Raw genomic sequence first — 12,484 nt, 5'->3', positions numbered from 1 at the left:
CGGGGCAGGATCCTTCTCACCTGTGCTGTGTATTATAGAATCATGGAACGGTTTGGGTTGGAAGGGACATAAAAATGCATCTTGTTTCACCCTCCTGCCATGGGTAGGGACATCTTCCATCAGACCAGGTTGCTCCAAACCCCATCTAACCTGGCCTTGAACAATTCCAGGAATGGGGCAGCCACAGCTTCTCTGGGCAGCCTGTGCCAGGGCCTCATCACCATCACAGGGGAGAATTTCTTCCCAATACCTAATCGAACCCTGCCCTCTGCCAGGCCAAAAAGGGAGTAAAAGTGCCCATTTTCCTCCACTGATTGTGCATCAGATGATGCATCCAAAAGAGCACGTCCCAGAGGTTCATCCGAAAGCGGCGCAGACCTGGAGCCCTATCTGCAGGAGGAATTTCACTTTCTGGTCTTCTTCTTAACAGGTCCCTCACATCCCTTTCTTCCCCTGGGTCACAAACCACTTTGTTCTTGATGAGAGGAAAATTTCTCCCCCAGCCACAGACCTCTCTGGCCACAGCCAGCTGAGCTGCTGGGATCACACCTTCAGGGAACAGGGGCAGTCCCAGAAGTATCAGTGGGAGAAGTTCTGAGTTTCCCAGACAGAATCACAGTGGCTGTAAGGAACACCACATCAGCCTGCTGAGACCCAGCATGCAGAGGGGTCCCCTCACCATGGTGCCACAAGCCTTGGCTGACAGCAGAGACTCACTCCAAACAGGGCAGCAGAGCTGGAGGTCAAGGGAAAGGTGGGCTCTTCTCCATGGTGGCTGGCAGAAGTTGGCTGTAACATTTAACCTCTGCCCCTCTGGACAGACATATGGCCCTGGGGGCTGAGACTCCTCCACTTGCAGTTTTTGTCCAGATTTGTAAAGCTAGTGGTGACCTTCCACTAAGCTCCTGGAGCCATAACCACCCCAGCCATGGCACACAGCAGGACAGTAAAGTGCAATGCCCATGACGAAATGGAGTTTGCACACTATCAACACTAACTTTCCTCACCAGCCACTGGAGAAGTCAGAAGAGTTTCCACCTGCCAGATAGCTGAAGAGCAAGGAGGCACCAAGACCACCACAGCAATGCCCCACCTCCAAGACCAACCTGCTTTGGGGAATAAACCCCCATGCTTCCTACCCAAAGGTCTGGAGTCCTAACAGGCAGCAGCTGGGACAAGAAACAAAGACAACAGTGCACACGTTTATCCTAAAAGTCAACTGGGCCACACAAGGGGAAGGTTGAGAAGTCTTTAGCACCACCGAGCTGGGGACACACACACTTAAGAGGTTTGGCCAAGCCAAATGCTACAAGCAATAAAGAGATGGAATATTTGCCCACCCACATTTCTTAGCAAGCACTTGCTGGTTTCAGGGGCAGCAATTTTAAATATCTGAAAGTATGAATTTTTATAAGTTAACACTGAAGTCCAAGAGAGTGATCATCAGCAAATACCCTCATGAAAGGGGACAGCACCCCAGCAATGGGGGCTGGACTTATAGCCATATGTTTCTACCCATGTTTGTACCCAGCAGGCTCAATGCTGGGATTTCCCCCATAGTGTTCAGAGCCAAGAAAAGGCTAGTGAAGTACGTGGGGCTGGCAAGCTGTGACAGAGTGGATCAGAAGGGAGCTGTGGTGATAAAAAGCAGTCCCCAGGAACAAGAGAATAGGATGATCCTACCTTTTTAGGCGAAAAAACACCCAAGGTGCCTCCATCCTCCCTCATGGCCACCCCCATTTCAGCCAGCAACGCTTCCCTGAAGGAGCAAGGGAAAGAAGAGCCTGTCAAAACTCCATGCACCCCTGGGGCCAGCACTAGGATGGAAGCCCATGGTTTGTCCCATGGATTGCAATGCGGGGCTTGCTACAGCTCTCGTCATAATTCAGGTGGGTTTTTCAGAGCAGCCCACCTCTAGGTAGGTACTGGGGTGCCCAGGGGACAACCCAGGGCTGGGCTGGACATTCAAAATGTTTGGCTGCCCCAGGAACTCAACTGCTGTAGCAAAGTGCAGAGGGTGGGAAATGCCCAAGGAACACCATCTTGTCACATCCCATCCTGTCCCATTCCCCCCCAGCCCACCCACCTCTCCATCCGTATTGCTTCTGTCCTACGCAGCTTCTCCTCCCACGTCTCATTGAGCTCTGCAATGATCTTCTCTGTTTCCTGGCAAGTGTGGGTTAAGCAGGGGGTTAGTGTATCCCGTGGGCAGCACACCTGACCACTCCACCCAGTTCTGCCCAGCGTGCTTCAGTGGGATACTGGTCCCAGTTTCAGGCTTGTTTATACAAGCTGCAGCAGCATTTCACCCACATCTTTCCCTCAGTCCCATCTTCAAAGACTGAGGCACGAAGACCAGCCTCTCCATTGCCTTGCTGCTGGCCCACTCCTGCACCATGCTGGACCAGGAGCACTCATCCCACCCCAAGCCCAGAGCACCTGTCCCACAGGTCAAAGGCAGCCATCTTCCACAACAAAGCAGCAGGAAGACCCTACAACACCCAACCCCTCAGTCTGGGCAAGCTCTAAGTCTGTCCACTCTGCAAGAGCACATCCAAGTATTGCTTCCCTTGAGGATCACCCTTCATGGGTGTCCAGAAAACACCGAGGCCCCTCTGGAAGCCACAGGACATTGAGCTGAGCCCTTCACTCTGCAGGGCACCAGCCTCTAACCTTGAGTCTTTCGATTGCCTCTTCGCTGCCTGGAGCAAACATGATGCGCTCGTGGAGGCTGGCAACCGAGGCAGCGCGGCTGGACAGGGCAGAGAGGGAGGAAGAGGGGCTGATCCCAGCAATGGCGTTGGTCACTGTGGAGAGATTGTCATGGCGGTGACTCAGCTCTGCCCCTCTAGCATCATTATTGTTCTCAAAGTCGGACACATCTATGGGCGGGGAAAGAGGGATGGGCCGGGGAAAGACACACAGACAGGATGACAGAGAAAGATAGAGACAAGAAAAGCTGTTGGGAAAAAACAAAGAGTGGCCAGTGCGTCGAGAAAAAAGCCAGGAGTTACAGGAAAAGGCACAGGCAACAGCACAGCGGCACAGAAAGCAACAGGGCAAGGGCAGGCACTCTCTTCCCCAGCCTGGGCAGCCCCTCAGAGAACAGGGCTGTTTGGTGAAGCAGATGCTGGAAGCAGCCTTCTTGGGCTCCCAGGGACACTCTTTTTCAACACAGGGTCCTGCATCCATCAGGTCTGGGACCAAATGTCCTCCCCAAGTATGTGCCACTGCGTCTGTCACCTTCTCCATCTCATACAGCCTGGGTAGTTTTCCCTGTCCAGATGCCCCAGATTAGCCAGATCTGGGAGCAGAGAATGATAAGGGAAGAGGATGGGAGGGGGTGGCTCTCTGCCCTACAAAGGGGTCAGGTAGACAGGGCAGGAGAAATGGCAGGATTTCCTCACAGGATCTGCTCAAAGGAAGCCCATGGCCTGCTGGAGCAGCACCTTGGCCAGGCAGCCAGAGAGTGAACCCAGGACTACGGGCAGTGGTGCTTGCCAGCTGGCACCCAAGCATCAGCTGTGGTGGCTTAGGACTCAGGTATCAGAGAGGCTCCTCCAGCCCTGAGGAGTCACTGGGTCTCAGAGCACTGTGCCAAAGGCAGGCAGGGCACAGGTTAGCAGGTGCAGGATTAGTCACCCATCTCCATTAGCCCACACCCAGGGAAGCTGAGCCAGGAGACGACAACCAGGCCCTTGTCTCCTCAGCAGGCTCACCATAGCCTGGCTGCACTGCCTGACCCGGGATGGGACAGGGCCATGGTGCTTATCCACGGGCAAAAGCCTCCAGGCCGCCACTACCCACCACCTCATCAGTAGAGCGCCATTCCCTCCCCCCCGAGTGCCGTGCCAGGCTCCAGTCCCAGTGAGACACAGCACCAGCAGAAGCAGCAGCGGCAGCAGCAGCAGCAGCGGCAGCAGCGACAGGAAACATCACGACAGCATGAAGGAGGAGGTCCCCGTTCAGACTGGGCCCTTGGCACGGCCAAGTGGGAGGACACTGGTGCCTTCAGCACTATCCCAAGCGCAGGTGCTAACTACGACTCTGCCACCATCCCCTGTGCCAGCTCCCTGAGGATGGGCAGCCTGCAGGCTCCATCAGCAGGGGCTGGCTGCGGGAGCCCTTCCCCATGCTGCTCGGGTGCCCCTGGGCACAGCCTGTATCTCCAAAAAGCCGGGAAGCAATAGAGAGTACCAGTGATGGGGAATACACACATTTGGATCCTCCTGCAGCAGGATGGGCTAAGAGAGAAAGAGAGGGCAGGGAGGGGGGTAAGACAGAGAGAACAGAACAAGAGGGGGTTCATCTCAATAGGATATCCGACAGCACAGGGAGGGGAGGAGCCCATGGGCATGCGCAGTCCCAGTAACACCTTCCTGGCACCTCTGCTGGGTGCTGGATGCTGAAGATGGTGGGTGGAAGGGAAGAAGGGAAAGTTTCCTGGGCAGAAAGCAGCTCCCCCTGCGACAGGAGGGGATTGAGGGCTGTGAACATGCATGCAGGGGCTCACCAGAGGCAGCATGATGCTGCCATGGGGCCGGTGGAGCAGGATGCAGGGTGGCTGTGGGGACATCAGCCCTGCAGACTGGTGGAACCTCAGCCCATCACTGCCTGGAGCCACTGGCAGAGAGCAACTGTGGTACCTACTGTCAATGATGTCCCCAAGGCCCTGGGCATAGAGAAGGTCACGTAGACGTGCCACCTCGTCCTTCAGCTCCCGGATGAGCTTGTTGTTGGGATCCTCATTGATGACAGCATTGCAGCGGATCTGCTTGGCACGGTCAGCGTACCTAGGGAAGGACAGGGTCTTGAACAGCAGTGAGAACAGGGGCAAAACCCCAGCTGCTGGGCAAGCAAGAGTGTTGCAGGGCCCCTCCATCAAGTGATCCTTTGGAGGATCCCAGTGCCGAGACAATCTGCATGTGGCAGTGCCTGGGCCCCAGAGAGCCTCCCCTGTTCTTGCCCAGTGCAGGGAGAACAAGGACACTTCTTCCTACCTGAGGGTGCTGAGGGTCTCATCGTAGTTGATGTCAGCAGGACTGAGAGCAGCGACCATGGCAGTTCTGGAGTTGCCTCCTACCCGGTAAGACACACCCATGAGAGAGAGGCTGGTCCTTGTGCCCCCTGTCACACTCTGCTTGGCAGCCATGCCCATCACCAGGCCACAGCCCCCACCCTGTCCTCACCCAGGTTCTCCCGCAGCAGCCAGGTCAGCACCGAGTCTCGGTATGGGATGAAATCCGTCTTTTTCTTCTTTTTATTCTGGGGAATGGAGAGCAAAGGGAAGGGCTGTCAAGCTGCCTGCTCTCCTCAAAGGGAAGGTGACAGCTGGTCCCCAGCCATGGGGACCTGGAGGAGGATGGCTCTCCCCAGCCACTGCAACCTTGGGCATTTTTGCCAGGGTCCACAGGTCCTGCCTGTGAAATACCCTGATCTGGAAGGGTTGTTTAAGGCTGGATACTGAAAGCCCCAGAGTGAGGAGGAAGCTGAAGATTCTGCCAGCCCCCCAGGAGAAGAAAGGCTTGAGTCCAGGCGCAGCCTCACTCCCAAACCACCGTGCAACCCACTCCCACCCACTCTCACTGTGCTAAAAACCAACACCCCCTTCCCCACCTGGCCTGGGCACCTACCTTGTTTGGCCCTGAATCCTGTAAAGGAAGAGGAGAGACTGTTTAAGGGAGCTGCTTCTTTCCTTGGCACCCACCACAGATCCCTGGCCCTCAAGTAGAGAGTGGCATGGGTCCCCATGCAGATGGCACCTTCACCACCCCAGCTTGTCCCAGCCACAGAGACAGCTTGGGATGTGTCTGCCCATCCCTCGGAGCTGGGATGCTCCATCCCGTGGAGCTGGGATGCTCCATCCCTCAGAGCCCAGCCCATCCCTGCTGGCCCGAGCCCATTTCCCCCCCGTGCCACTGTTTGTCTGTATTTTGGCTACCTACCATTTCAGCCAGGGCAGAGATGACTTTTCCCAGAGTGGTCAAGGACTTGTTGATGTTTGCTCCTTCCTGGTTAGAAGAGGGAAAGCCCAGATGCTCAGGCCCCATTTTAGAGCCACATTAAAGCCCAGAAGAAAAAAAGGAATATCCAGCATGGTGTGGGCAAAGAGCAGCTGGTCTTGCTGGGTAACCAGCACCTCCCAGCTGGGACTCATGGACCCTGGTGAAACTGGCACTAAGCAGCTTCCAAACACAATCCTATCAAGGATTTTGGCAGTGCAATGGGCAAGGAACCAGGCAAGGAAAGGAGATGTGGAGATGTTTTGGCTGGGGATGAGGGAGGAGGACATGGTGCCCCCACCAGCAGAAGGGGACCTCAGGTCAGCTCTCACCTTTAGCCTTGTGCCCTTGGCTCCTGTGGAATCAGCTCGTTCACTCCCAGCCAGGTCCACTAAGCTGATTTTGCTGACCTGTGGGCAGAGGAGAGGCTGTCAGCCCTGTGGGCACAGCAAACCTTGCCCAGCATGAAGCCAAAACCTCTTGCAGGATGACACTGCTCTGAGGGCAGCAGTGGGCTCTGCAGGGTCATCCTTGAAGGATTTGGTCAGGAGCAGGGAAAATATCCTTGCAGGCGGGGCTGAAGGGCACCAGCTGCTAAATATCCTGTCCAGGGCCCAGTCCCTGGAGGGACCATGAGCCTAGAATGTGCCTGGGACTTATCTCCCTCCTGCTCCAACCCTCCATCAGGCTGCACCACCTCGTCCCAAGTGCTGAGGAAAGAACACGAAAGCCCTTTCTGGATCCATGCGGGTTGCCCCGAGTCCTTCTCTCTCACCTTCTCAGTGGTGATGTCTGTCTCGGCGTCATGCCGCTTCTGCGTGAAGATGATGTTGAACACGGCGTGGGAGCGGCTGCTGGTCTCATTCATGTTGGTAGCAGCCACTGTGCTGCAGGGAGAGTAGGACAGGGAGGTGTGACACTCTGCAAGGGACACCGGAGCGGCTGGGGATGGGGCCAGGGCTCATGCCAGGACAGGGTACATGGTGGGAAGGCAAGTCTGGAGGACAAGGGAGGACTCTGGGAGAAGATGTGCACAAGTTCAGGCCTTTTCCTGCTGTCTCCAGTGCACTTGGAAAGCAGGAAGAAGGTAAGGTGAGAGCAAGAGAGAAGCGGACTGCCACCTCCAGAGCAGCTGGACTGGCAAAGTAAGGAAGTGAAGCGGGACCTTCTAGAAGTGTCTGCAAGCTTTCCAAACCCTGTCCATCTCCTCCTTCTCCAACTCACCGGGCTTTGTTTCCAGAGTCCATAAGGTCCTGGATGTCATTGTAGGAGGTCACAGCCAGCTTGGAAAGGTCCTCAACATATGGACCCATAAGGGGATGCTCCCTCACCCGCAGGTTCCCCTTGTTCTTGGGGTTCAGGAGGTCCCTCACACGTTCGCAGTAGATCTCCATGTAGCTCACCTAGAGTAGAGGGCACGGGCAGAGCTAGCAGAATGAGCCACCCAGGCACACCCCAAAGAGGGGTCTGCACACTGGCACAACCTGTGGAGCCAGGTGGGAGTCTGGAAGTGGGCTGGGCAGGCAGAGGGGTGCCTACCTCCACAGAATAGGACATGTTGTCATTCGTGGTGTCGTTGATGCGGGAGAAGAGGTCCTCGCACAGCTGCAGACAGAAGAGCGAGGCTCAGCCCCCTGCAAGCAGGATGCTCCTGCCTGGGGTGCCCAGGCCACAGGGATTTCTACCTTTTCACCCCAAAAACCAGCCAATGAGTGCTGGGATGGCTCCTGGGGAGCTGGCAGAGCCTCCCATGCTGATATGGAGAATCAGCATCCCCAGAGCCCCTCCGTGTCCTGCTGGGCCAGCATGCGGCAGCTCTCGGTAAGCAGCTCAGCACTTGGACAACTGTTGCTCATGTACACAGGACTTGTGTGGCCAGATCACAGTCCATCCAGTCTTGGACAGTCTGGATGACCCTCCTTGGCCCCCCACTCCACAGTGGAGCCATGCCAGCTCACTGTCATGGTAGTGCTATATTAGACCTTGGCAAAACCCACCCTCCCTCCCACCTTGCTGCCCTCTTTCCTCCCAGCTCTGCTTTTCCTTTGGGCATCCCTCTGGGATGAGGGGACAGGTAGCTCTCCCCAGGCATACCTGTGGGATGATGCCTTGCTGGTCCTTCTCCTGCTTGCCCATCATGGTGTAGGATTTCCCAGCTCCCGTCTGCCCGTAGGCAAAGATGCACACGTTGTAGCCTTCGAAGGCGTGCTGCAGCATCTCCTCGCCAATGTCCCGGTACACTTGCTTCTGGGATGCATAGTTGATGTCTGCAGGCTGCACAGAGGAGGAGGACATGGAGAAATTTGGCAAGGAGGCCCTCCTGCCTCTCCCCAGCCAAGCCCTCTAGGTGAGCTCAGGCATCCCAATGCTTACCGTAGTGTGGGACCAGTAGGAATAGTCAAAGCTGAAGCTTTTTGGTGTCTCTTTGGGCTGTTTTGGGTTCAGGATAGCTAGGGACAAAGAGATGGGAACATGAGGCCACCAGCCACCCATGGTACCCCTGCCCCACCTCTTCCCCTCGCCATGTGGGAGGGGTGAAGCGTGATGGGGTTCAGTCCAAAATGGTCCTGGAAGGTGGACTGGGACTCTTCCAGCTCTGCAGATGGGTCCAGAATCCCCAGACCCCAACGGTGAAAGCAGAGGAGGTGGGTGCCACGGCTAGCATAGCCCAGGGAACAGGGCAGAGCCTTGCCCAAACATCTTGCTGGACACTGTGAGGGGGACACGACTCCTTCCCTCAGGTTCCTTCCTGCTGTGACACCTGCCCATGGGAGCCCAGCACCAGCACAGGAAGGTCACAGCCTTCCACAGCTGGGGAAGCATGTCCAAAGCTCCCATGCTGGCACATGTGGGGTGGGAGCAGCTGCAACCCTGTCAGGGCTGCCCTAGAGCCCCTCTGGCTCCTGCCTCGGCAGGTCCCCAGCCCCAGCAGGGTGATTAATGCCTCGTGTCACACCACCAGCGGAAACAAGAGTCTGCTTTTGTCATCCCCTGATGAAAAGGACGTTGCTATGGAAATTGGAGACTGCATCACTGCTCTTCCTCATGCGATGTTTTTTTCCTCCTGCAGAGCATTTACGATGCTTTTTTTTCTGAAACGACAGATGCATCAGGAGAAACCCAAACCAGCGGGTAATCACGAGATTCAGCCACCAGCCATGTTGGGTGACATTGAGGTGACATTGAGGCCTGTGCAGCACAGTTCCTATGCCCACTGTCCCAGCTGCTCCCTGCCACCACCAAGGATGAGGAAGCCATAAGCCCTGAGCTTTCTCCATCCCAGCCTCCTCTGCCCAGCAGTCAGCCAGGGCTCGAACCCACTCCAGATTCCAGCTGGGCCTTCCCGAGCAGCCCCAGGCACGGTGCAGCTCACTACTGTGGCGTCTGATGCCCAGATGTGTAGTGCTATGCATATAGATGCTTTCTGCTCTGAATTCCTCCTCCATTGCCACAATGGATATGCTTTCTGCTCCCCTGGAAAGGATCCACCACTTCTGACCTGAGAACAACCCAGCCCTGCCTGCAACAGAAGCGAGGCAGGCTGGGGAAGGGTGGGAAGTGGGGTCAGGATCCAGCCCTGACCATAAAACCGCAGCATGGTGCTGTTGAGATGCTCCTTACCATGGACAGAAGCCCAGCTCCGGCATCAAAGAGGGGCTGGCACGACTTCCTTGCCTGCCTACCCACTGCAGGCAGCCTGACTCCAATGCTCTGGACACCTGCTGCATTCCAGGCAGACTAACTACCAGGAGAAAGGGCTGGGAAGTAACAACTGGCAATCCTGCAGCAGCAAACAGGGATGTGGAGGTCCCTGGAAAAGCAGGTCTTCATGGGCAGCATGGGCAGCCATGGTGGCTGCCCATTCCTGATCCCTGCCAACGCCTGGCTCTTGCGCTGAGGGCATTGTGAAGAGAAGCAGGCGTAGAGGTCACGCAAGAAGTAGGATGGAGCATCTCTGATGGCTCCTGATGTTCAGCCTGGCAGCTCCACCGTGCCATCCGGTCACCTGTGCTCGGCTCCGCCCTGTCTCCGCCCTGTGGAGGTGGCACTGACCACAGCGAACAGGAGCTCAAATGAGTGGTGGAGCAGGCGGGATGGAGCTGCACAAGGCGCCTGTTCTGCATCCCAGTGCCAGCCCATGCTGGGCACAGGGCAGAGAAGCAGCCGGGGCTGGCACCAAGCGGCTCCAGGCATCCCAGCTGCAGCTGCCCAGCTGGCATGGGAAACCAGAGACTGGGACACAGGGGAGAAGGGAGCATCCCAAGAGCAGGCATCTCCTGTCCTGAGCTGAAACACTCTTCCCATGGCCCTGTCATTCCCATTTATTTGCCTGCAGGCAGATGGATGCTGCTGGTGGAATTCTTCCTTTCCTGTGACCAGGCATACAGGGCTTTTGCAAAGCTGCTGCAAAAGAGTCATGCTCTGAGCCCATGGGATTCAAAAGGCAGGGAGGGGTGTGGAGGCAAAGACAAGCATAGAGACTAGGGAGCAGGAAGGAGGAAAACTTCTGGAGATGCCCCTCGCCTTGCCCTGAAGAGCCAGCAGCATGGCAAAGTCCAGTGCGTGGGCAGGCACAAAGCAGGAGAAAGCCCAGAACCCACATCAGAGAAAATAATCACCAGATTTTAAAGCCAGCAGAGGCACAGCTCCAGACGGAGAACATGAATGGCCTTGTGGGATCAAAGCCAGGGGTCTCCTCCACACCATCCTGGTGGGAGCCATCAGGAGAGGGGTCGGGGGTGTCAGTGCCCAGAGAGCACGGGACAGCACAGCAACAGAGCAGCAGTGTTGGTGAGCAGGTGGGTGGCTGTGGCAGCTGGAAGTGTGCAGGCAAAAGGACAGCAGAGAAAGGCTGATCCCTTCCCCCCCTGGGCCCCACTGCCTCCCACGGGGCACAATGCTTTAGGCAGAAGAACAACCTGCCCCCGCCCCAGCCCATGCAAAGGTCTCCACAAATAACCCTGGGAAGGGGAAAGCTTGCTCTCACTCCCCTCAGACATGTTCATCTTTGGCTTCTCTGCAAGGAGCCAGGGGGATTGAGACAGTCCTGCTCTGCTGGCACTACTGGCATCCTCCTGCCTCCACCAGCCATAGCAGAAGCAGGCTTCTGAGCCCCCACACTTGCTCCCCAGCCCCCTGGCCAAGAGGATTAGCCAGTAGTTTGTCCATTCATGGAGAAAATCCTCACTGTCAGCAAAGGGCTCCTGCCCGCAGCCCTGCTGCCGTCCCTGGTGCAGGCAGAGGCACAGGCTGGAGGCAGGGGCACAGCCAGGGTGTGCAGGATGAGCAGGGGCAGATGTCTCTGAACAAACACGGCCACGGTGGAGGTGGGGGATGCCTGATGTTCTTGACTGGGACTGGGGCATGGCAGGTGTGCCCCCCACCCTTCAGAACCAGAATGGGGAACATCTACCCTGCCTATTCCCTGGCCCTGGGTAGGTGGGGAGCTCCTGAACGGCCAGGAGGTTTCCTCAGCATGAAGGCAGAAGCTCTGCACCCCAGGCAGACGGAGAATCCCTGTCCAACCACGAAGGGAGAACCCCCACTGGATGTCAGAGACCAGCAGATGCTGCCCCACAGACCTCCCATTCCTGCTCCCTAGGCCTGGGGTGACCAGGGGGCCCGGTGGGGTCCCAGAGTCACCCTGCACCCTTGGGTGCCCTCCTCTCCCCACCGCCAGGGTTGTCATAGCAGCCTGCAGGGTGGGGGTGGCTGGCACCGGTGTCTCACCCACCACCAGTGACGCAGGCAGCCCCAGGCGGGCGGGCGGGCAGGCAGGGAGTTATTTTAGACACTGTCCCATCTGGACGCTTCCAGAGCCAAAGAGGAGGGGTTTGACTGCCATTCCCACACTGTACTGCCAGCAGCTGTTATTTAAAGAGGGGCAAAGGCCGGACACGCTCCTGACAGGACAGCCCCAAGCCTCCATGCTACATCCCCCACCCCGAGCACACCATTCTCTTGGCAAATCCTCCACCCAGCCCTGCATCCTGCTGCTGTTGCATCTCCAAGAGCCCCCAAGAAGCAGGGACGGGTCCTGGCACGCTACAGTTAGTGGTACCTGGCCAGGCAGTGCCATCAAAATCCACCTGCTGGCCCATGCACAGCTTCAAGGCCAGGTTGGATGTGGAAGAGCCTGATCTATAGTGGAAGGTTGGAACAAGATCATCTTTAACATCCCTTCCAAACCAAACCATCCCATGATTCTATGATTCCTCCCTCACTGCCTACTGGGGAATACTGCCCCTTTCACTGTTACCAAAATCCAAGGGCTCAGTGCCATGTGGATCCCACCACTGCCATTTCAACAGCAGGACTCTGTGAGAAAGCTGACATCCTTCCCACATTTCCTCCAAATGACTCGGGGTGCTACAGGCATCCTCACCAAGGATCCCCACAGGCCAGTGCTTGCTGCTGTGGCCACACCTCACGTGCTCCTTCCCAGGCAGCCCCCAAAGCCCCCCTGCCCCTGAGGCACTCAC

The 12,484-nt window shown here is 56.9% G+C and overlaps 1 protein-coding gene across 1 annotated transcript in view; it reads right to left on the bottom strand.

Annotated features, from left to right (window-relative positions):
• KIF1A (kinesin family member 1A) overlaps positions 1 to 12,484 on the bottom strand; it is a gene marked incomplete at both ends in the record, with an annotated part of 33,182 nt that overhangs the window by 20,592 nt on the left and 106 nt on the right. The window contains 15 exons of the mRNA XM_082288288.1: positions 1,684 to 1,759; positions 2,087 to 2,166; positions 2,674 to 2,882; positions 4,218 to 4,244; positions 4,651 to 4,793; positions 5,001 to 5,079; positions 5,190 to 5,265; positions 5,634 to 5,651; positions 5,946 to 6,011; positions 6,335 to 6,412; positions 6,778 to 6,889; positions 7,227 to 7,405; positions 7,542 to 7,607; positions 8,097 to 8,276; positions 8,376 to 8,452. Of these exons, the coding sequence (XP_082144414.1) occupies positions 1,684 to 1,759; positions 2,087 to 2,166; positions 2,674 to 2,882; positions 4,218 to 4,244; positions 4,651 to 4,793; positions 5,001 to 5,079; positions 5,190 to 5,265; positions 5,634 to 5,651; positions 5,946 to 6,011; positions 6,335 to 6,412; positions 6,778 to 6,889; positions 7,227 to 7,405; positions 7,542 to 7,607; positions 8,097 to 8,276; positions 8,376 to 8,452 (1,466 nt within the window). The remainder of the gene's footprint in view (positions 1 to 1,683; positions 1,760 to 2,086; positions 2,167 to 2,673; positions 2,883 to 4,217; positions 4,245 to 4,650; positions 4,794 to 5,000; positions 5,080 to 5,189; positions 5,266 to 5,633; positions 5,652 to 5,945; positions 6,012 to 6,334; positions 6,413 to 6,777; positions 6,890 to 7,226; positions 7,406 to 7,541; positions 7,608 to 8,096; positions 8,277 to 8,375; positions 8,453 to 12,484) is intronic.

Source organism: Coloeus monedula (assembly GCF_965178545.1).
Source record: "Coloeus monedula genome assembly, chromosome: 10".
Taxonomy (NCBI): domain Eukaryota; kingdom Metazoa; phylum Chordata; class Aves; order Passeriformes; family Corvidae; genus Coloeus; species Coloeus monedula.
The sequence above is the reverse complement of the archived record's forward strand: the minus strand, read 5'-3'. Positions and strand labels throughout refer to the sequence as shown.